This window comes from Corvus hawaiiensis, chromosome 14, assembly GCF_020740725.1.
Source record: "Corvus hawaiiensis isolate bCorHaw1 chromosome 14, bCorHaw1.pri.cur, whole genome shotgun sequence".
In the NCBI taxonomy this organism is placed as follows: Eukaryota; Metazoa; Chordata; class Aves; order Passeriformes; family Corvidae; genus Corvus; species Corvus hawaiiensis.
This window is the reverse complement of record NC_063226.1, coordinates 23043718-23064353: the sequence shown is the minus strand read 5'-3', so window position 1 is coordinate 23064353 and position 20636 is coordinate 23043718. Positions and strand designations below refer to the sequence as shown.

At 55.5% G+C, this 20636-nt stretch overlaps 1 protein-coding gene across 6 annotated transcripts; it reads right to left on the bottom strand.

The window, feature by feature from the left end:
• Positions 1-2: 2 nt before the first annotated feature.
• PHKA1 (phosphorylase kinase regulatory subunit alpha 1) lies at positions 3-20281 on the bottom strand. 6 transcript variants are annotated; one of them, XM_048318427.1, is made up of 34 exons: positions 20177-20281; positions 19954-20071; positions 19692-19850; positions 19155-19202; positions 18451-18619; positions 18001-18083; positions 17745-17825; positions 17221-17319; positions 16960-17106; positions 16584-16637; positions 14571-14693; positions 14359-14454; positions 13516-13623; positions 13255-13333; positions 12690-12824; positions 11532-11641; positions 10749-10893; positions 9715-9793; positions 9131-9306; positions 7229-7405; positions 6759-6853; positions 6454-6593; positions 6175-6331; positions 5935-6014; positions 5657-5735; positions 5441-5570; positions 4964-5065; positions 4449-4564; positions 4113-4151; positions 3079-3123; positions 2662-2832; positions 2106-2159; positions 1768-1968; positions 3-1516 (listed from the first exon to the last, which is right to left on the bottom strand). In XM_048318427.1, the coding sequence occupies exons 2-34, from the start codon at positions 20029-20031 to the stop codon at positions 1343-1345; spliced, it is 3729 nt and encodes a 1242-aa protein (XP_048174384.1). In that variant the 5' UTR covers positions 20032-20071; positions 20177-20281; the 3' UTR covers positions 3-1342. The 6 variants fall into 6 exon arrangements, with proteins under 6 accessions (XP_048174384.1, XP_048174387.1, XP_048174386.1 ...); XM_048318430.1 differs by having other exon boundaries at positions 9227-9306; positions 20177-20280; XM_048318429.1 differs by lacking the exon at positions 4113-4151.
• Positions 20282-20636: the final 355 nt, after the last annotated feature.

The following is a 20636-nucleotide window of genomic DNA, read 5'->3' as shown; positions in this document are numbered from 1 at the left end:
AATACATGGCTTGGTGGCTGATGTCACTGCCACAATTTCAGATTTTTTAATAGTTTTTTAACAAGGCATGCTGGTTTTAGATGAGATCAACCTTTCCCAAAGGGGAAAGGTTGCTCAGAGCTTTGCTCACTGACAGCTGTAAACCAGGCTTGGAAGGGGACATGGATGGTATCAGGCTGGCCTGTGACAAGCTGTGGGACATTGCAAGGTCAGAGGGTTCAAGTGAGGGGTCTTGGCCTGTTGCTCGATGTGCTGAGTATACTGGAGCACACGTGAAGTCTTAGGGAGGGAAAGCCAAAAGGGAACCCCACTTCCTCCACCATTTTGTGGAGTGTGTGCCTGATCCTCATCAGTCCAACCACACCATCCTGAGTGGGGGCTGAGCTGCAGGATAGATCAGAGCAGGGATCCACTGTGTCCCCACCCCTCTCTATGCCAGGCTGTGGGAGATGGCACAGAGGCCAGAGATGAGCATTAAAAGCATGGCTCTGATTGCACAGGTAATACCAAGCAGCCAGCTCAGAGCTGCTTCACAGAGCATATGAGAGCTCAAGAACCTGTGACTTGGCCACTAGCACCCCTGCCCGGGATAGAGCAGATGGCACAGAGGGGCTGCCACTGGCATGTCCCAGCCAGCCAGAAGCCTTGTACTACAGCTTGGAGGTAAACGGGATCCTGGCTACCACAACCTCCCCAGCTCCGCACACAGGACCCCCAGGGGGAGGGGAGGGGGGGGTGAGGGGCTGCCTGCTTCCAAGCAGCACAGCTGTGGCTGGGCTGGACCATATTGATTTTGAATGTACTGGGAGAAAGGCTTATGCACCATCCGCTATTCCTCTAGCAAAGCTTTTCCAATAGTAGCAGGAAGAACAAGTACACTAGTATAAATCCTGCAGATTTGCAATACAAAGCAGCGTGGAAGAGGTCAAAAACTGCAAACCTGCTGGAGGCAGGGAGAGTGTGAGCTGGTCAGAGAGCATTGTAATGCTGAGCACACAGGTCTGGTCAGGGGAGCCCTTTCCAAGTCCTTCAGACAGAGGTCTTTTTGGAGGTGATGGCTCAGGAGGAGTCATGCAGACAGAACCTTCTAACACAAGCATGCTTCAAAGCTCAGCCTTTTCCTTGCTCCAAAGGCCACACACAGGCACAGGTCAGTTTAGGACACATGCCTCCTGTGGAGCTCCTCATAGGGCCTCTCACCCACCAAGAGGCCAGGGCTGGGAGGAGAGATGGTGACAGAGGCTGCCTCGCAAACTAACCTAGTAACTAAACTAACCATCTTTACAAGCTGTATGAAACAACCTTCCCAGAGCACCTGCAACCCAGTGAGGAACTGCAAGAGCTACTGCATGGAACAGCCATCTGTGGGCAGAAAGTCATACACGTACAAGGCCACCGACTTGGACAGGTAGGTCATGGTGCCAAACCGGCCGCTTGGTGCACTGTCATACAGCAGGCTGCAGATGCCTGTCGAAGGATCCCTCTCCAGCATGTGCTCATCAGCGCCCAGGGCTTTCTGGATTTTAGACAGGGAAGGAGAAAGGCATCATTAGGAAGAAGGGCAATCCCCTATCAGCTTCTATCTGAAGCACCCTTTGTTGCACTCAGAGTGTGACACGTTGATGGTGAGCAGTGGGAGGAAGACACTACAGCTTTGCTGTCCCCCATCAACACAATGGGGACAACAGGCAGGGCTCTCCAAGTGGGTGAGCCCTGCATAGCTGTGTGGAATGTAGCCAGCAGCCCTGGGTGAGGCCTGGCCCCTACCTGCTCCTCATAGAAGAGGTCATTGGCTATGTGCAAGATCTTTTCCACAGCTATGATGCCACCAATGGTGTGCACCTCCACATCCACCAGCATGGTGAGCACTAAGATAGCTTCCACCAGCAGCTGCCTGTATTCTGGCTGGGGCACACGGTTGAGGACAGACTCCACATGCACAGCAAACTTCATTTCCCCTGGGGTCATCTGTGAGGAGGGAGAAAGAAGTGTACCTAGAGCACTGTATCACCTGCTCAACTCCTGAGCTATGCTGGGCAATCACCCAGGGTAACCAGCACACAACAACCCATGTGCCCCACTCCCCATTCACATGAACCTCCTACCTCTCTGGTTGTTGAGGAGGGAAGAACAAAGCCCTCCACAGAGAGGCCATGGCACTGCAGAACAAGAAGGAGATCATAGTTATGGTTTGGATAACCATGCTAAGATATGCAGGTCCAGCCCACAAACTTGCTCCCACTTGAACACTGGTGCATGCTGCACCCCAGCTCCCCCTCCTGACTCCACATAGCATCACTCCTTTCCCATCCATTCAGTGTCAGCCAGAGCCCCCCTGCATGGGGCTCTGCTCCCTGGCTCACCATGCTGAGGATGGGCTGTGCCCAGAGCACCTTCAACTGTGGCTCTAGCCATGCCCCTGTCTGCCTGATGCGTGAGCAGACCCCAGCTCCCCTATGCAAGATACATGCTGAGGTAAGTCCTACAAGACTACAAGTGCAGGTCTTCCACAGCTTTCCAAGGTCAGCTGCAGGCCTTGTAATGAAGCACAGATCTAAACATCAGGGACCAGCCCTGAGAGTCTAAGTCCCTGTGGCAAGGCTGGTGCCTGGGACCAGAGGCTCACATACATGGAGAGGCACCAGCTGATGTCTAGCTCACCTTCTGCAGGACCTTCCAGACTTTCTGGTAGAAGCCCACAGGGACACGGTTAAGGGCCCCATCCAGCCGCCGCCTCCGCTGCCACTGGCCCTGCCGGCTGTCCTTACTGCCCTGGTCTTCCAGCATGCTTGAAAAGGAGCCCTTGCCCAGCAGCTCTGTGTGCCCAGCAGACTGGGCAGACAAAACAAGAACCAGAGAGACTGCTGCAAAGTTAAATATCCCTCAGGAATGCAGCCTGCTGCTGCTCAAGAGTTTGTAGTTCTCCAGCCTCATTCCCAAGACAGAGCTGCCACCCCTGCCCCCAGCAAAGCCCACCTTACAGCCCCAGCTCCCTGCAGCACCCCCCCAAAGCACAGCTCCTTCCTGCAGCCACAAACAGGACAGACCCCATGTGTGCAGCCAACAAACACAGGTTACCAGAGAGGACTTGAGGTCGGTGTCCCCGGACTGCAAACTGAGGGGCTGAAAGAGAAAGGGAGAGATGAAAATCAGACCATGCCAGAGCAGGGCAGTGGTCACAGCAAACAGCACCAGCATCACAGGTCAGGGTCAGGTCACAGGGCAGTTATCCCAGGGCCAGGGTGAGCTGGAGATGGAGTTTTGAAAGGAAAGCTGCAGAGGGCTGCACATGCCAGGGCCGCAGAAGCAGTGGGTTTGTGCTGGCCTGCACACAGGAATAGGACTGCTACTGCTCTGCTGGCTGCTGGTACAGGCAAGGATTTAGTCTCAAGCAGACAGGAGGACCAGTAGCAAGGTCACTGCCCAGAGACAGCCCTCTGTGATGTCAGGTTTCACACTGCAGCAAGTTGGCCCTAAACCTGCTGCATCAGCCTGGCCCCTGCAAGCTCTGTCTCTTGGACAACAAGACACCTTCTAGAGCTCAGGACTCCTCCTGGACACATGCCAGGCACAAGAGGAGGTCCTTGCCATTTGCAGCTGACCAGAAACCTCCTTCCTCAGAGAAGAAATACCTGGGGAGGCTGCAGGCAGGATTCAGTGAACTGTCCAGCAGAGTCACTACTGGCCATGGCACTGGAAGCATCATGCCATCCTGCTCAGCAGATTTTGTGGGTATAATGGAATGTATTTGAGCACAGCGGCTCCGGAGCACAGCTCCCAGCTGGCTGTAATGGCAGTATGCCCACAGCTCAGGGAAGCCTTTTACCTTCCTAGTCCAAACACAACAGGTCCCACTCAAAGGGGAGCTCCTGAAGGTTGTGGGCAGTGGTCAGCCCTGGGCTGCCACAGCATGTTAAGCCATGCTGACCTCTTCCAGGGAGCCAGCCTCCGTCCCCAACCTGAATACAGCAGCCTCGAGCCTGCTTAGAGGGGAAGCCAACTCATTGCTGCAGCAGCTGAGGGAAGCTCATTGACTTGAGCATGCAGGGAAGCTGCCCTGGTGCATGGCATGAGGGGCAAAAGCTGAGGCTGCAGGACCAGGAGGGCTTCACCTTACTCCCAGGCAGAGACTGCCAACGTTTATCCAATTGCTGCAAGAGAAGAAGGAAATCAAGGTTCTGCTGTTGGAAGATGCCCACCAAGACACTAGCCACACCTGGGACACCACATGGTCCTCCCCACCACTGCACCTTCTCAAGCACCCCTGTGCTCCCCCTGAACTGCTAGAGCAACCCCCACCCACTACCAGGTTCACCCCAATTTTCCCCCGAGGGCAGGACTAGAGACAAAATTAGCTCCTGGAAGCATCTGTGTCTCCCACTCTTCCAGCTGTTCTGCCTGGTCTGTAGCTGGTTTTCACCCACAAGACCTGTTGTAAGTGGCTTCACCTGTTTGATTTCACTTTTCAGCCTGATGAGGCCAGTGTGCTCAGGCCTGGTGGTCCCGACAGCTTCCATGTCACAGATGGAGACAGCAGTGGTGAGCGACGAGTCCACTGAACGCACTGGAGAGGAAGAGAGGTCTAGAGTGGGCAACATCACTCAAGGCGTGGCCATCCCTCATCGCTGTCCAGGCACTGGTACCTTTGCATGCCCTTGCCCCCTAACATGATAGCATCAGAGACCCATGAGCGCAGAACAGAACTGCTTCAATTCAGACCCAACCAGGTCAAGTGCCAAACTAAGCAAAGCTCAAATAGCCATGAGATTCGGGCTTGACCCCAGAAATCACTCAGCACTATCTTTATGAAGAGCAGAGCTTCCTGCTGGACCCCTCCAGTACTGAAGCATCTGTGCTGAACATGGGGGAGAACAGGGACACCCCTCACAGGTAGGAACATGTAGATCTGGCCATGCTCTGCACTCAAGCTTTGCCCCGAGATGCTCTCTGCTGCAAGACTCACCACTCCTTTCCACCCCAAACTCCTTGCCAGAGAGGATGTGGTAGAGAAGGCTCTTCATGTCTGATGGGCTGAGATTCATCAGGTTCTCTGTGGCTTCTCCAGCTGGAGAGAAGAGAACTGTGATTTTGTAGCCTGCCTCACAGTCCTCCTAGGACATTTCTACCCTGCACGCCATTCTGTGAGCAGGGGGAGCGCTGGTACAGGAGCTCATCTGGCAAGGACATACACTAGCTCCAGGTGTTGCCTGCAACATGAGATCTTCCCCATGCCAGCCCGACACATGCTGGGATGGAGACTGCAGTGCAATCACTTGCTTGTGCTGCTCAAGAACAGGTCCAGCTGCAGACACTGGCACTTCCATGCAGGGTCTTGTCCTAGCCTGAGCTGCCCACTTTTAACAGTACTTTTTTCCGGCCAACAGAGCCCAAAGCATCACAACACCTACCCCAGCTACAGTGCTGTCCCTGCCGCATGTACCTGAACAATGCAGGGAGTGTGCCAGCTCTGTTGCCATCACCTGGATGATGAGCCCGATGCGGATGCGGAACATCTCAGCAAACAGTGCAGGCTGTGTGCGTATGTACATGGCCAAGTACACCATGATCTCCTGGAGGGGCAGAGGCAGATCACCCCATTGCTGCTCACCAGGGCAGACACCCAGCTGTGGGGTCCCCTGACAACCTGGCCCCTCACCTGGGTGAGGATGGACACACTGAGGTTCTTCTCACTGGCTTCATCAATAAGGCGAACAAGTTCCTCATAGGGGATCGGGCTGGGGTGTGAACAAACAGCAGAGCAGGTGAGAGGCAGCAGAGCAAACCCTGCATACTCCCAGTCTGTACAGTCCCAAGAGGAGAGATACAGGCTGGGGACAGCCTCCCAGGGCCACTCCTGCCCATGGACCACAGAGCAGCAGGCTCACATCCAGACACAGCCCAGCATCCTTGGGGAGGGAGAGGTGCCATACTCACGTGGAGATTGTCTTCTCACGTGGCTCTGGGGGCAGCCCGACCGTCAAGTGTTTCTGGCGAGACAGGAGGTCAGTACAGGCCTGGGGACAGAAAGGCAGCCACTGTCAACAGCTGAGGATATGGGGGCTCAGCACAAGGCAGAGGGACACAGACCTGACACAGTCATGGTTCACCTGCTCACTCTGCTGCCTCCTCCCTGACAGACCTCAGCCTGCTAGAGGCTGGCTGTAAAGCTGTTACCTCATCCAGAGCTTCAACCTTCTTCTTGAGGATGCCAGAGATGTAGCGGATCAGGGCCCACTGGCGTGTCTCCCCCACCCGCACATACAGCTCAGTAAGGAGCTCCTTGACAGTGGGGCCTGGCTCACTATCAAGCCCCGTGTGCCACTCAGGTCCCCTGCGAAGGAGGTGCTGGGTTATATTCATCATCTTGCCTGTCACAGCTCCCTGGCAGGCCCTGTGGGCTGTGCCAAACCCCTCTATGCATAGTGAGCCCTCAGGATACAGAGCTCATCCTACTTGAGGATGTGGAGCATGTAAAGGATGTCTGCTTGCTCCTGCAGCGTGGGGCAGATGCGCAGCTGGTCCACCAGTGCCTTGCAGTCCACGTTGCCATCCTCGTCACGGGGCAAGTTCATCTCTGCATAGAGTGCATGGCTCTGGGGGAAGGGAGACCCGTGCTGCTGATGAGCACCACCAGCACCCTGCACCAAAGGACCCATGCATATTCCCCCTCATCAAACAACAAGCCTTCCCCTTGCAGTCCTGCAAGGACACTGGCTCTAGCTGAAAGGATAGCTCAGTCTGGGAGAGACAGAGCTCACCTTGCCATCCAAGTCATGCTGGTGGGGTGAACTCAGCAGCTTGACCGACTGCTGGGATGCCTGGAAGATCCTGCTGGGGACATACATCCCAACATCTAAAAAAAACCAAAGGTTGGCAGAGACATGTCCAGCCCCAATTACCACTACTGTGCCCCAAACTACCTCAGACACTCTGACACAGCTCCCCCAGCAGTCCTTGCAGAGAAGCTGGCTATGGGAGAAGCAGCTCCTGTCTACCCATTCAGACGAACACTGCAGGGAGCTGCCATCCTTTATTGAGTTTCCATGGGGCTGCACAGGCACCAACTCCATGGCCAGGACTAACATGACGGACATATTGTGCCTTTGCCCAGGTAAAGGCTTAGTTCCTCTGCAATCCACAGGAACCCCAGCATCATACAGCTGTGAAAGCTCCCAAAGCACTTCAACCTCATCCCTGGGAAGGTGTGGAGGGTGCTGGAGTTACTCACTCTGGACATGCAGGTCCTTGGCCTTGGATGCCAGGGACATGAGGTCGCGGGTGGTGTGGACAGCAGCCCTGAAGCGGCTCAGCCCTCCCCGCTGGGTGGTGGGGGGAAGGTTTGACTGGGGAGTCGTGTGCTGCAGCAGGTGATCCAAGTACTGAGTAACCTCATCGTAGGTGTCCTCTGGAAGGGAAGGCAGCAGAGCAGGGGTTCAGCCACTTTGAGTCGTGGCACCCAAAAGCCCAGAGAGCTCCCAGCTGTGCCTCAGCAGGGACAAAGCTTTGCTGGCTGCATGAAGGGACAATGTAGGGCCAGTGCTGGCAGCCAGGTGGACTAACAGACAGTGCCAGCAGCCAGGCACACAAAGCACCCCGTTCCTGCATGACTTCTGTCTGGGACACTGCCTGCCCCAAACTGGGGCTCCCTCTGAGTCCCCCCTTGACAAAGGAAGCAATAGGGCTGCAGCACGTTTCTGATCCAAGCCCAAGCAAGGATAGGAGTGTGCCACTCAAACCCTGTGGGAAAACCCTCACACTCCATCCCTCCAGGGAAGAAGTGGGGAGGTACAGCCAGGGGCAGCCTGTCCAAGCAGAGACCACTTACAAGCACCCCAGCACAGCAAGGGCATCTTCCAAGTAGGACTGCAGCAAGGGAGCAAGGCAAGGTGGGTTTTGCAACAGTTATTTCTAAGTAGGAATTACAGGAAGAGTTATGGTTTCTGCCTTGCTCTTTGCCCAGCTTCAAGCAGCTCCCAACACCACATCAGGAGCACCAGAGGCACCACGTGCTAACAGCAGCATGGAAGAGGGTGCTCAAAAGCCAGGTCTCTGCTCAGTCAGGAGGTAAAAGTGAGGGGGTGCCCCTGGGGGGGGGAATTGCCCCAGATAAAACACAGATTTGTCAATGCACTTACAGTGGGCCAGGGCAAAGCTATGCTGCTCTCCAGCTGGCAAACTCGGAGGTGTGTTGGCCCCAGGAGGTGAGCTGCAGACTGCACCTGAAGCAGCATGGCATCCCCTTTCCACCCCTTGAGAGAATGCCTCATGCCAGTGCCTGAAGGCTAGGCTGGAAAAATCCTCTAAGCACCACCCTTGAGAACATTCACCTGCCTGGGTGCAGCATCTGACCATGGGAAAACCTTAAAATGTAGCATCTTTGAGATGCTGTTGAAAGGCCAGGCGGATCCTCTCACTGGAGCTGGGAGGCGAAGCAGACACCTTGGACAAACCCTGATGCAGCCTGTAAGGAGGCTGCAGGCGAAGTGAGAGAAGGGCAAGAAAAATGAACAGAGTCCCAGCAGTGCAGACACTGGCTGCAGGAGCTGCAGAGGTAAAACAGATAGTGGGAAGGCTGATAATGATCAGTGCTAGGTCACATAGGAGATGTCCCCAGGCCTGCTTGCATGGGGGACAGCAAAACTTGTATCCTGCCATGGTCCCAGCACAAGGTGGGGTCCCTCATGCTGTGATGGGCTAAGGCATTCTCAGGTACTCTCTACACAGCAGTAAGACTTCAATTTGGCACTCACTGGAGCAGCTCTGCCCAGGGGAGGGGCAAAGGCTTTGAGAAAAAACCAGATTAATTAGGGACATGGTGGCTCTTCCCCACCACCTTGGTCACTGTGCTATCACCTTCTGCACCGCCATTTCTGCATCAAAGACCCTCTCCCACATCTCCCAAGCGGAAGCAGGCTGCCAACCCTTTATCTCTTCTCCACACAGCAGCTTATGAAGGTCAGAGCCGCTTATTCCAGACAAGGTTGACAGAGGGTCAGATGGCAACAGGGTGAGAACCCAAGCACATGAAGAACACAGCGGTGGATGCTGGCAGGGAGGTTGGGTGTTATGGGTGTAAGGGTGAGTTAGGCATTTGCCAGCCCAAAGCAGTGACTGGCCTGTTCTCCCTTACCATCCTCTGCTACCTGCAAGCCATGCAGCCACTCCTCGGTGTCTAGCTTCTCAAAGCTGTCACTGCTGAGCCTGTAACTCTTGGCAAAGACCTTACCCTCTGGCCCAGGGTCCATAAAACTGAGGTGCGTTCGGCATGATGTTGTCAGGAACTCCGACAATTTACCGGTCTGAATTCTGGGCAAGAGACAGGGAGGTCACATGGAGAGGAAAGGGGAGGTGATACCCTTGGCTTCACAGGCCTTTTGATGGGGAGAGACACGTTCACCAGGAGCATACACACACCGGTGTCTACGTTAGCTGTCTGCAACTCTCTCAGCTACGGGTGGGCATGGAAGGGCTGCCCAAAAGCTATCAGAGGAATCCTGCAGCCATGGGTTTGAGGACATGAAGACCTATCTCCTCTCTTTCATCTCCTCTGTTTGGATCATAGCCCCAGGGCACACTGATAGCCTAGCATACCCCAGTGTATCCTCCCCAGCTTGCTCCCCCACAGCCTATGCTCTGCCTAGCAGGTATCCTCATAACCAGGCTCTTGGAGGCCACCAGCCCTCTCCCTCCTGCACTGCAGGAAGCTGCACTCACCTTGCGCCACCGAAATACCCATCCTGCAGCTTCTGCAGCATCGCCAGCACCGTGGGGTGCACACTGCTGCTGGTTTCATCTGTGTAGAAGAGGCACAGGCAGTCAGGCTCTCACGCTCAAACTTGCTCCCAGCAAGTAAGCCAGGACCAGGTGGGCATTCAGACACCCAAAGCACCATGGCCAGACCCTTACTCTGGGGTACATGGTCAGACTGTGGTACCAAGAGCACCACCCAAAAAGGGAAATTCTGGGCTGTCCAGGCCGGATTCAAGGAAAACCAGGCCAGGATGCCCTCCAGGCTTCACCATGGGCTGAAGCTGACAGTACCAGACAGCAGCACCTAACAGCCCCCTGTTCTGTCTCTGCCTTTCACATGAGGCAGCAGATGAGTGGACTGCTGTTGAGGGCAAGAGGCACCACAGCAAAAAGCATGCTTGAGAAATTAAGGGGATTTCAAATACACAAGGAAAGACAGAAAGGCCTTAAAGCAGAACAAAGTCACCCCCCTGCACCAGGCTCACAGGGAAGCCGTGAGCTGCTGCAGGCAAGCCAGTTCTGCTCTGTGCCTTTGCTCCTGGTTTACTGTTTTCCCCTCTCTGTTGACTAGGAAAGCCTTTAGCAGGTGCTCAGTCAGGGAAGAGTGAAGATGCAGAAAGAGCATCAAGAACACTTGTATACACAAATTGCTTTTTTGGTCTTGCTCCGAAAAGGCCTTCCCACAAGCCTATTTGTCTGGAGCCTCAACTGTATTCAATTCAATTAGTGCCAGCAAACAGCCCTTGAGCTGCAGGCATTAGTGCCTGACAGGCAACCTTGTGAGATGCCGGACCAGCTGCCCTGCCCTGCCTTGTGAGATGCCAGACCACTCAGCGTGGCTCCTCAGAGCAGTAAACTCTTCACAGGACACTACCAGCTACTCCAGCCTCACCAGGTCCCTGTTACTGAGATGGTCACACATCTCCCCACTCCCTCCTGCAGAGCTATTTCCCAGGGCTGCTCTAGTCAAATGCCTTGTGACGCTGGAGTATCTATACCGAGCATGGTGTGGGAGATGGGGAAGGTGATGGTTGGTTGCCCAGTCATCCTCCAGCGGCTGCAGAGGTATGAGAGGTCCGTCCTCAGCATCTCCACAATCATCTTGTTGTCAAGAGCCAGGTAGAACTGCTGCTGGTCTATGAACTGTGAGGACAGCAGGAGACGTGATGGGCCCTTCATGCAGTCACCAGGTTCTTATAGTGCCACCCATGTCTTCCCACAGGCACATGGTCAAGTTGGCCACGCTTGCCCTGAGGGCAGCTCCTTTGCACTGATGGCTCATCCCACCTTACTTGGCAGGTGCTAGTACAGCCTAGCAAGGAACCCTCAACCCCCAGGGCAGCTACTGGCCACTAACAAATATGAGGAGGTAACTAACGCCACAGCTCAGCAGCAGCAGCATCCAGGCCCCACACAGCCAGTCCATGTTGTGCCTCTTCCAAGCAAACATGCGCTCCCCATAGTGCTAGGCTTGCAACACTGCTTGTCCCCTGGACACTGCTTGTCCTCTGGCCTGCCATCAGCCTCCTCCTGGTGTCCTTGTCAGCGTGAGCAGAGATTTTCTTCCAATACTGATCATTAGAAGGCTCAACCTTGCAATATCCACACAGCCAGGACCACTAACTGTGCTGCCTCATGCCACAGAGTTGGACTACTCCACAGTCCCAGGCTCTTCCAAGAGTGCTGGGTCACACCTTAGAATAACCCAGCCACTGAAGAAACATCCTGCCCAGTTTCATAACACAGAATAGCTGGGAATGAGCCTGTGCAATGTCACCCACCTGTGGGGTAAAGGTAAAGATGCTCTTCCTGATTTTGTAGAGCTTGGAGGTCCCAAGGACACCCATATGCCGGTAGGGCCGTCCAGTAAGGCACATCTGCTTGTTGCGGCCTGGGAGGGCAGGAAGAGGAGTTTTTAGTACAAGCCTCCTCATGAAAGGGGCTGCAGCAGCAAGTAGTGCCAGGACTCTTGCTACAAACCAGCAGGGAAGTGCTGGTTTGTGGTTGGGATACCCCAGAACCCTGTGTCAAGCTGGTACAGCTCGAAGGGACAGTAATTCTCTGTCCCCAGACCTGCCCAGAGGGGTAGAGACATGCTGAAACAGCGATACACAGCCTTTCCTGACTTCTGCAGTGTCACACCTCCTGGTCTTTGGGTATGTCAGAAGCTGGAGCAGGGCTAGAGGTGCCCCTCTGCATAGGGCTGGCCCCCCTAAATTGACAGCTCTATCAGCATTCCAATTGCTCCTGGATTACTCCCAAAGCCCAGGATGGTGCAGCAACAGCATCACTCCTTGCTCATCAGCTCTGGCAGCTACCAGGCTGCTCCCCCTGCCCATGTCACACTTGGCCTTTTGGTGGCCTAAATTAGCCGCCAAATTAAATCACAGCAGATCAGATGTCTCCTTTGGCCCACACTAAATCTCTGGCTCCTGCACAACAAACTCCATGCCCGAGGGGTTGCAGCATCAAGGAGCAAGCAAGCATGCAGAAGTGAGCACATCCTCCCGTCACACTCAGCCCTGCCCACCCCCCAGCAACAGCCATACTGCCTGAGCTTCAGGCTCTTTTTGACAGGGACGGCCCAGGGACTTCCTGGGGTCTGGCTGGCCTCCCCCACCCAGATCTGAATACAGGAACAGAAGACAACTCCTGCCCACACCAGGTTCAACCCAAAGGGATCAGAGTCTCTGTCTGTCCCTGGGGTGACTGTGCAACTGCAAGCCAAAGCTCTATCCCTGTCAGAATCATGCTGAACAGCACTGCCTGCCACCTTGTTCCCCTTGGGCATGAGTGGCTTTATCAGGCCTAGAAATGGGCAGCAGGATCCTCATCAGCCAGGCACAGAGCAGGACACGAGTGTCTATGAGCAGGAGTGCCAGGGGTGGGAGAGACCCTTCTGCACCCCTTTTGCTGCAGGAGCAGGGAGTGCAGCTCACCCAGCCGGGCATAGATGTGACTGAGGATGCGAGCAGGCTGCACTCTGATGGGGTAGACGTCCGCCACAGTCTCCACATCAATGCCCTCCTTCTGCAGGATTGCCTTGATTCCCTCTGTTTCGGCCAGGATACACACTGCGGATGGAAAACAGAGGCACAAGGGTGTGATAGCACTGCCCCATGCCTTTGGGGACACATACAAGGCACCACCCCATAGAGAGGAAGCTGTCTGGGGTCCCTTGGGAACCAGCTCCCACTGCACAAGTCTGCCTTGCCCCTCCTAACACTCTATACACACAAGTTTTCCCCACCAAGTGGCAGGAAGACAGTTTTCAACCTCTCTGCAGGGGAGGCTGCAGCACGTGATAGTTCTGTGGGTCAACACAGAATGAAATGGAAGGCCTTGCAACCCATCTTCCACCCACCTTGCCAGAGCTGAGACTGGGCTGTATTGGCAGCAACCCAGTAAGCAGAGCCATCCCAGAGCCACCTCTGCGAATTCTGCACAGCAAGAGTCCCCCCACCTGCCAGGCTTAAGGGTTTGGGACTGGTTCCTTTCCCTCACCTTGGACCACCACATCAGGTTTAGGGACAGTCGCGAAACGGCGGTTGAGGGGATCTATTTCACCGGGAGCTAGAAACCCCTGTGGGAAAAAAAGGTATAAAGAGATTAACATTTTATGGGCAGGATAGAACGGGTGATGCCTATGGACAACCCACCTTTAAGAGGTCCTGGGGGACTTCCCCGTGGTGAGTGGCAGCATTTGCACCTTCACAGCTCAAGACCTGGTCGCACAGCCCTCCCCAGCACTCAGGGTGACCCTACCTCAGCCATCAGACAACCCAGGATGTAGAGGGACTGTCCCCACATGTGTGGCAGCTTGCCCATGGGTATCCTGTCCACAGTGTGTGGGTTCCTGTATTCCTCATCCACCTGGAAGACAAGCCAGGAGGTCAAGAAGGGATCCACAGACACAGGATGCTGAAGGAAGCATTCTCACTGCATCTTGAAGTCCAGCAGTTCAAGGTTTAAAACAAGGCCCCACAACAGCATTTGTCACAGAGGGTCCGAAAGAGCCTGGTTACACGCCTCCTCTCTTCTTATGACTGCCCCCGGCATCCGTGTCAGACAACAGATCAGCTGCTCAGACTATCCCACTAGAACGACTGACATGCCCCAGGAGCTCCCAGAGATGTTTTCTGATACTGGTGAGGAGCTTATCTCCCCTGGATGACCTGGGCATCAGCAGGCCACTGCTCTTACCCCAGTCCCACACAAATCCCCTCACCACTGAACAGGAGCTCAGCACCACCTACTCAGCCCAGGTCTGCTTGTCCTGAGCTCTTGGAGCACTCAGCCTCCAAGCAAGCAGACTATCAGCAAATAACTCTTGCATATGGGAGTAAGAAATGCTTTGGGGGAAAAAAACCAATTTTTATCCAACATGGTTTCATAACAGCTCCAAGCCATCCTTTTCATACATGAGGTTTCCATGCATTACATTTGCCCCTTCACTAACAATTTGGCATAATAAGCACTTAAAACTTAATAGAGACCAGGAGTTTCAGCAGTTGGACTTTCATGATCCTTGTGGGTCCCTTCCAACTCAGAATATCCTGTGATTCTGTAAGACGCTCCTGCTTCCCACCATAGCACAAGATCACTCACCTTATCTGGTGGGACACTGTACAGCTCTGGCAGCAGGTGTACCCCATTCTTCCCCTTGATGAGAACCCCCTCAAGGGCTTCCCGGTACTCCTGCACCTGAGAAGAGAGGAGAGGGAATCTGACACCGATCACGGCTCCCTGCATCCTTCCCCTGCACACTTCTCCTGCCAGGGACTTTTTTTCACCAGCCCAGTAGGTCCTGCCTCTCTTACCTGCTCCATGTTTCCACTGAAAATCCCATCAATCATCAAGTATGCCCAGAAGAGAGGCCACTCACACTCAATGTTCTCAAACAGCTTCAGCTCTGCAGGTTCATAGTAGAGGCGTCTGGGGTCCTGTAAGTGACATCAAAGGAGGTGGTACATAACAGGATCCTCTCAAACTGACAGGGCTTCTCCTCCTCCTGAGACCCCGGCCTCAAATGTCCTCCCAGCCCTCCTCTGTAGATGGCCAAGACAAAGCTGAAATGCAGTTTCAACTGCAGCCTCTGTTTCCTCCATTGGACTACCTGCTCCTGAGACTCCTGCATTGATGATGGAGAGACTTACCCTTCCTGGGGTGTACCTGGTCCCCAGGAGAGCACCCCAGAGCCCCCAGAACACCCCAGATGTTGTGCTGTTGTACAGCAACAACATGACATCCCCTGTGCCATGCTGGGTCCCCTTTGCCTTGCCTGCTCTGCCTGAGCCCCTCAGCATCTGTCTCCTCCAGCATCATCAAGCTGGCCCAGCCAGTTGAGAGGGCTTGGGCTGGTCACACAGGGCCAGAGAAGTCCCTCCAGGGCCCTCCTGCCATGTGGTGCCACTGTGAGCCTGACACAAGGGAAGCTGTCAGGATGAAGAGCTGCCTGCACAGAGTCCTCCCACCTCAGGTCTGTGTGGTGTAGTGCCCTTTCCTCGGCCCTCCCTGCTAACTGCTCTGTCTGCTGCAGAGAAGGGAGAGCGCTGGCCTTAGCAGACTATTCAGGCAGAGAGGACAGAAGATGCAGATGTCTTCTACCTGCACTCCAGCCATAAGCTTCCAAAATCCCACCTGACTCCAGCTAGCTGAATGCCTCTGAAGGCACCGCTGTCCTTTCCATGACTCACAGCTCCCCAGAAGTAAGTAATCCACAACTCTGCATGCTGCCAAAGCTCACAAGCACTGGCAACACTGGACTGGGGATGCTCCTGCTTCTCTCTCGCTCTGGAGCGGGGCAGCCACACACGCTGCCTATTATGGGCAGGTTTTCAGAAGCACAGCTGGTGATGACTTAAGAGCCTCTGAGTATCATTTCCTAGTTCAGTGGTTATCAAATGAGACTGTTGCTTATAAAATTTTCCTGTTTTCTCTCCCCAAAGCAGCAAACTCTCCACTTGCTCCCAGGGCCATTCTGGCAGTACCCAAGCTGACAGCTGGTCTAGGAGAGACAGAAGCAGCTTTGTGACCTCCAGAGCTGTGTGGATGCTAATAAGCTGGTAGAGAGCTTCTTGCAGCTTCTCACAAGCTTCTCACAGCTTTCCTGTGAGAAGCTTCTGTTCTCACGCAGTCTCTCATGAGAAAGCAGTTAGAGAAAAGTAAACTCTTTGCAGCTGCATTATTGTTATGAGAACTGCATATTGTTTTGGGTACATGGAAAAATAATATTTACAGATGGGTGTTATACCGCTCAACCTATCACCTTTAGAGGTGGTGGGTGAATAGGCCAATCATGTAATTTCTTTATTGCGAACCACACTATAAAAGATGAGCTTTCCATTAAATGTGGTCTTAGCTCTGGCTTTGACCATGCTTCTCTGACCTGAACTCATGTCGTTTTCTGCCATCCCTGTGCGCAACAGCGACAGAGCTGCCGTAGATGAGGCCACTGGGTTATGGCTCTGCACAGTCACCTCCCCAGATCTCCAGCCCTCGCTCAGGTGCAGCCCTGGGAGAGCCCACCTGAGCAGGGCTCCCATGCTGAGCACTGGTTCCACCTTCTCCCAGCCTAAGAAAGACACACCACTGGGTTCCAGGATGCAGGCAGAGCCAGCCTCTAGCCGTCTGCTATGGGTGTGGGTAAGACATACCACCTCTGCAATGAGCTCTGGCATTTTGGGAAGCCTTGCCCAGATCCATGACACTGCCTAGGGCTACTCAGGGCTCTTGTATTCCCAAGGGTCCCCAACACAGCCTTTGTGCTGCATCCAGGTGGGCTGCTGCTTGGCAGTCAAGTTCTGCCAGGCAGCAGGGCTGAGGACACACACCTCTTTGGGAGTCCTGTATCCATCCCGGAGGAAGCGGCAGCAGCCATAGCGCCCCTGGAAGGGAGAGAAAGATTTGCTGAGCAGGAGGCACAGTGTGAGATATCTTGTACCTTGAATGCAGAAGCAGGGGCACAGTGTTTCCTTCGGCCAAACATCCCCTCCCTTGCTCACCCAGCGCTCAGGTACCACAATCACAGCCCGGGGCCGCAGCACACAGGGCTGCTTCTCTGCACACCCCTGCCACAGGTCATGCAGACTGGGAGAGGATATGCCCCAGCAACCCACCACTGTACATGTCTTTGGAAAGAAAAGGGCTACAACAGTTTGGACTGCAGCTATCTCCTGGGAACAGTGAGACAAGGGCAGAGATGCTCACCTGCAGCTTGGTGATAATCTCCTGCTTGGTGATTTCCACCAGCTCACTGTCCTCCACAGCAAATGCCGGGTAGGAGATGACAGAGAGCACACTGGCATCCACCTCCTTGGATGTGGAGGCCCTGGGCAGCATTGAGTGGAGGATGGACTGGGCAAAGGGGAAGGAAAGGTTGTTAAGCTGTCAGGCCAGGCATCATTCACACCACAAACCCAGCAGATCACAGTTCCTCTTGCAACAGCATAGCGCCTGCGTGGGTCTCACCTGGCAGTGCTGCACCTCATCCGACAGCACCCGTATCACTGACTGTGGGCCTCCCTTGGCTCCAAAGAGATCCAGCTCATCCAGTGCCTCCAGGGCAGCCTGCAAGCACAGTGAGACCCAAAGAGGCATGTCCTTCACCACGCTGCTCATCTGAAAGAGCTCTCACTCCATGCTAGTTGCTGTGTGTAAAGCACTGCCCAAATTTAAAAGAATTTGAATCCTGTTGTGGCTGCAGAACATCTCTGGTTGAAAGGGACCACAGCTCCAGACATCAAAAGGGCCTGGGACATTTCTGCCACACACCCCCGATGAACTTTTCACTCCCAGTTCAGGCAAAACTCAGGCTAGAAGGGCACAGTTTTATCCCAGTGTACAAGAAGAAGAGTCTTGCTCCCCAGGATCCTATCACTGCGTGGGGCATTGAGACTCAGCAGTTCAACATGCCCAGCCTGTCCTGTCAAAAAGCATCTCAGGGCCACTGGTGCTCCTCACTCCCCCCCAGCCAGCATTTCTTCCCAGCTCACCTTGGCCATGCCGACAGAACTGGCATTCAACTCGGTGATGCCCTGGTTCGTCTTGTCCCCACGCTCCCATATGCCAAAGTCCTGTGAACCAGGCACTGTTTCAGAACACACCCAGCAAGCCTTTGAATCCCACCCATCCATGGTGCTTCCAGAAGGTGCTGGTGTGGCTCAGGGGGAACCCACAGCTGTTCCTAGACACCAGTGCAGTATCTCTACCACTGGAGCACACCCCCCTTCCCCAGCACATGCTACGCACCGCAGTTTTGTAGGCAGCTTCAATGTAGAACACGAGGTTCTGGATAAAGTTGACTTCATCCAAGCTGTGAATTATGTGGAGGCCTGAAGCACAGGGAAGAATTCACATTAGCCACTCCAAGCCCACAAGAGTACCCAGGATGGGGCTGCAGGAACCCAGGGAGGACTCCTCCCCACTGCATGCCTGCCCAATGGGAGCCACGTCCTAGCTGACCCCATCGCCACTCCCACCTCTTATGGCAGCACTAAGGCTTCAGACAAACAGGGGCTTTTGGAGAGATCGACATCAAGGGGCCCAAACCCACCTCAGGTACTGTGAGCACAAGAAAATAGTGGGGATCAGGGAAGCCATTGCAGCAGCTTGGCACCCAGGAAGCTGCACCCAAACTGAGACTCTCGTGAACCTGAAGACCAGCACGCTCAAAGCTGTAATGGCAGCCCCCAGCATTACCTGAGGCCGTCATTTGTGCAAGCATGAGGAGGTAGAGGGAAGTAGCATCCATCTGTAGGTGACCCCATTCGTGGTCTCCTACCACAGTGGCACAGGTGTGGGTGTTATACTTGGCATGCAGGCAGTCCCTGGTGCTCTGACTGTACTTGAAGGCCTCTACTTTGTCCACCTTGAGAAGGGCAAAGAGACACAGGCATTCATTGAACCCTGTCTCCAGACAGCTCCCGAGCCAAGGGCTGCTCCATGCCATGAGTGGAGAATATGGAGTTGTGCCTGGCAGGGCAGAAATTCCACAACCCCTGGGCTGAGCCCCTCCGTGCACCAAGGCAATGAGTGCAGGCTCACATGCCACTGCAGCACAGGACTGCAGCAGTGGAGGGCCCACTGCCACAGCTGCACCATGCAGAGGGAAAAGGGTTACCCCAAACGCCCTCAGGGAGGAGAACTGCAGAGTCCTAGCGCCTGCCAGGCCAAGAGACAGGGAGCAGCTGGCAAAGGCTCCACTGGCCACCAGCCCACAGCTCTGGAACTTCAATCACACCCAGGACAGATGCCCACTCAGAACTTATTTCAAGACTTGCTGGAAGGGGCCTTCCCTCTGCTCATCAGGGAAGGCTGGGGAGGGCTGGCACAGCTAGGACTCTGTGGCATAGCTGGGCATTAGGGAGACCACTTGACACTCAGAGCTGCTCCCCAGCCCCTACCTGTCTCATCATGCACTGGAGCAGCCCCCGCATCAGCTTCACCACGCTCTGCAGGAACAAGGAAAACAGGTTTGTTAATCTCTATAGGAGAAGCCCTGACTCAGGATCAGCTGGCTGCTGACCTTTGTGGGGCTCAGCGTCTGTAATCAGAGCCCCCGCTTACATTTTCACAGCCCCTGGGCAACAGCAATGGGAAGATTTCTTGGTCTGCCAGCAAGGCCAGGCTGCCATGCTGTGCAGCGGGACAGAGGACATGGCTGCAGGACATGGCTCCCCAGCCCTTGAGAGAAGGGCTGTGGCCCCAGATCATCCCAGAGCCAGAGGTCTAGACCCTCTGGTTGGGCTCCAGTGTGGTCTGGGAAGAGCAGGCTCTGACATCCATTCCTACTGCCTCCTGGGTCGGGGGACACCCGTGTCCTTGCCCTCACTGCACTGCCTTTGGGCCCCTGGCCCAGCTGTGCCAAAGGCTGACCAGACCGGGGTGACGGCAGTCCCCGGGTGACACCAGCCCCGCCTCCGGCTCCTGCTCCCTCCTACCTGCTCCAGCTCGTAGGCCTTAGCCTTGTCCTCGTCGCGGTCGGCATTCTTGCGGTAGGCCAGGCCAAGACCCCAGACCGCCAGGATGCTGTACACGTTGTCCCGGACCCAGGCGTCCTGGTGGTCGGCGCTGGCGGGGAGCAGCCCCGTCACCGCGTCCTGCGGAAGGGACACACCGTTCCCACGGAACTGCCTGGCCCAGCGGCCAACGGGGCGCGCCGGGGCCGCGGGTCTGCTCCCCATTCCCGGGCAGGGTCCGCACCTGGTGGCGAAGGATGGTCTGCTGCACCAGGCGCCCGTAGCTGTCCAGACGCACGCCCGAGTTGCTCCGGCTCCTCATGACGCCGGCAGCAGGACCGGGACCGGGACTAGCACTGGCACTGGCGGGGCGGCACGGGTCCTCTCAGAGCCCCCGCCCCGCTCCGCCCCTCCCCTCCCCGCTCCGCCCCGCGGCACAGCCGGGTCCCTGCCGCCGATGGCCATACCCGAGCACCACCGCAGCCCCTGAGCGGCCGCCCCAGCCGCGCTGCCCTGCGCTCCTCGCCGGCGGCGGCCTCGGCCCACGGGGCGCTCACTACCGACTGCGCAGGACCTGCCGCCATGGCGGCTCCGAGGGCGGGGGAGCGGCGGCGTGCGGGGCCGCCTGCCGGGCGAAGGCCGAGCAACGCTGAGTATGGATACGCGGCTACAAGGACGGACACACGGATACAAGGACAGACACACGGACGGACACACAGATACACAGAGGGGCTCACGGACACACACACACGGATATACGGATACAGAGGCAGACGCACGGACACAGGGGCGGACGCGCGGACGCACCTGTGCCGGTGTGGAACGGACACACGGACTGGTGTGGGACCGCAGGGACACACAGATGAGTTCGCGTGTGAGACTGTATAGACACACAGACGGACACACGGATACACATACCAGTGTGGG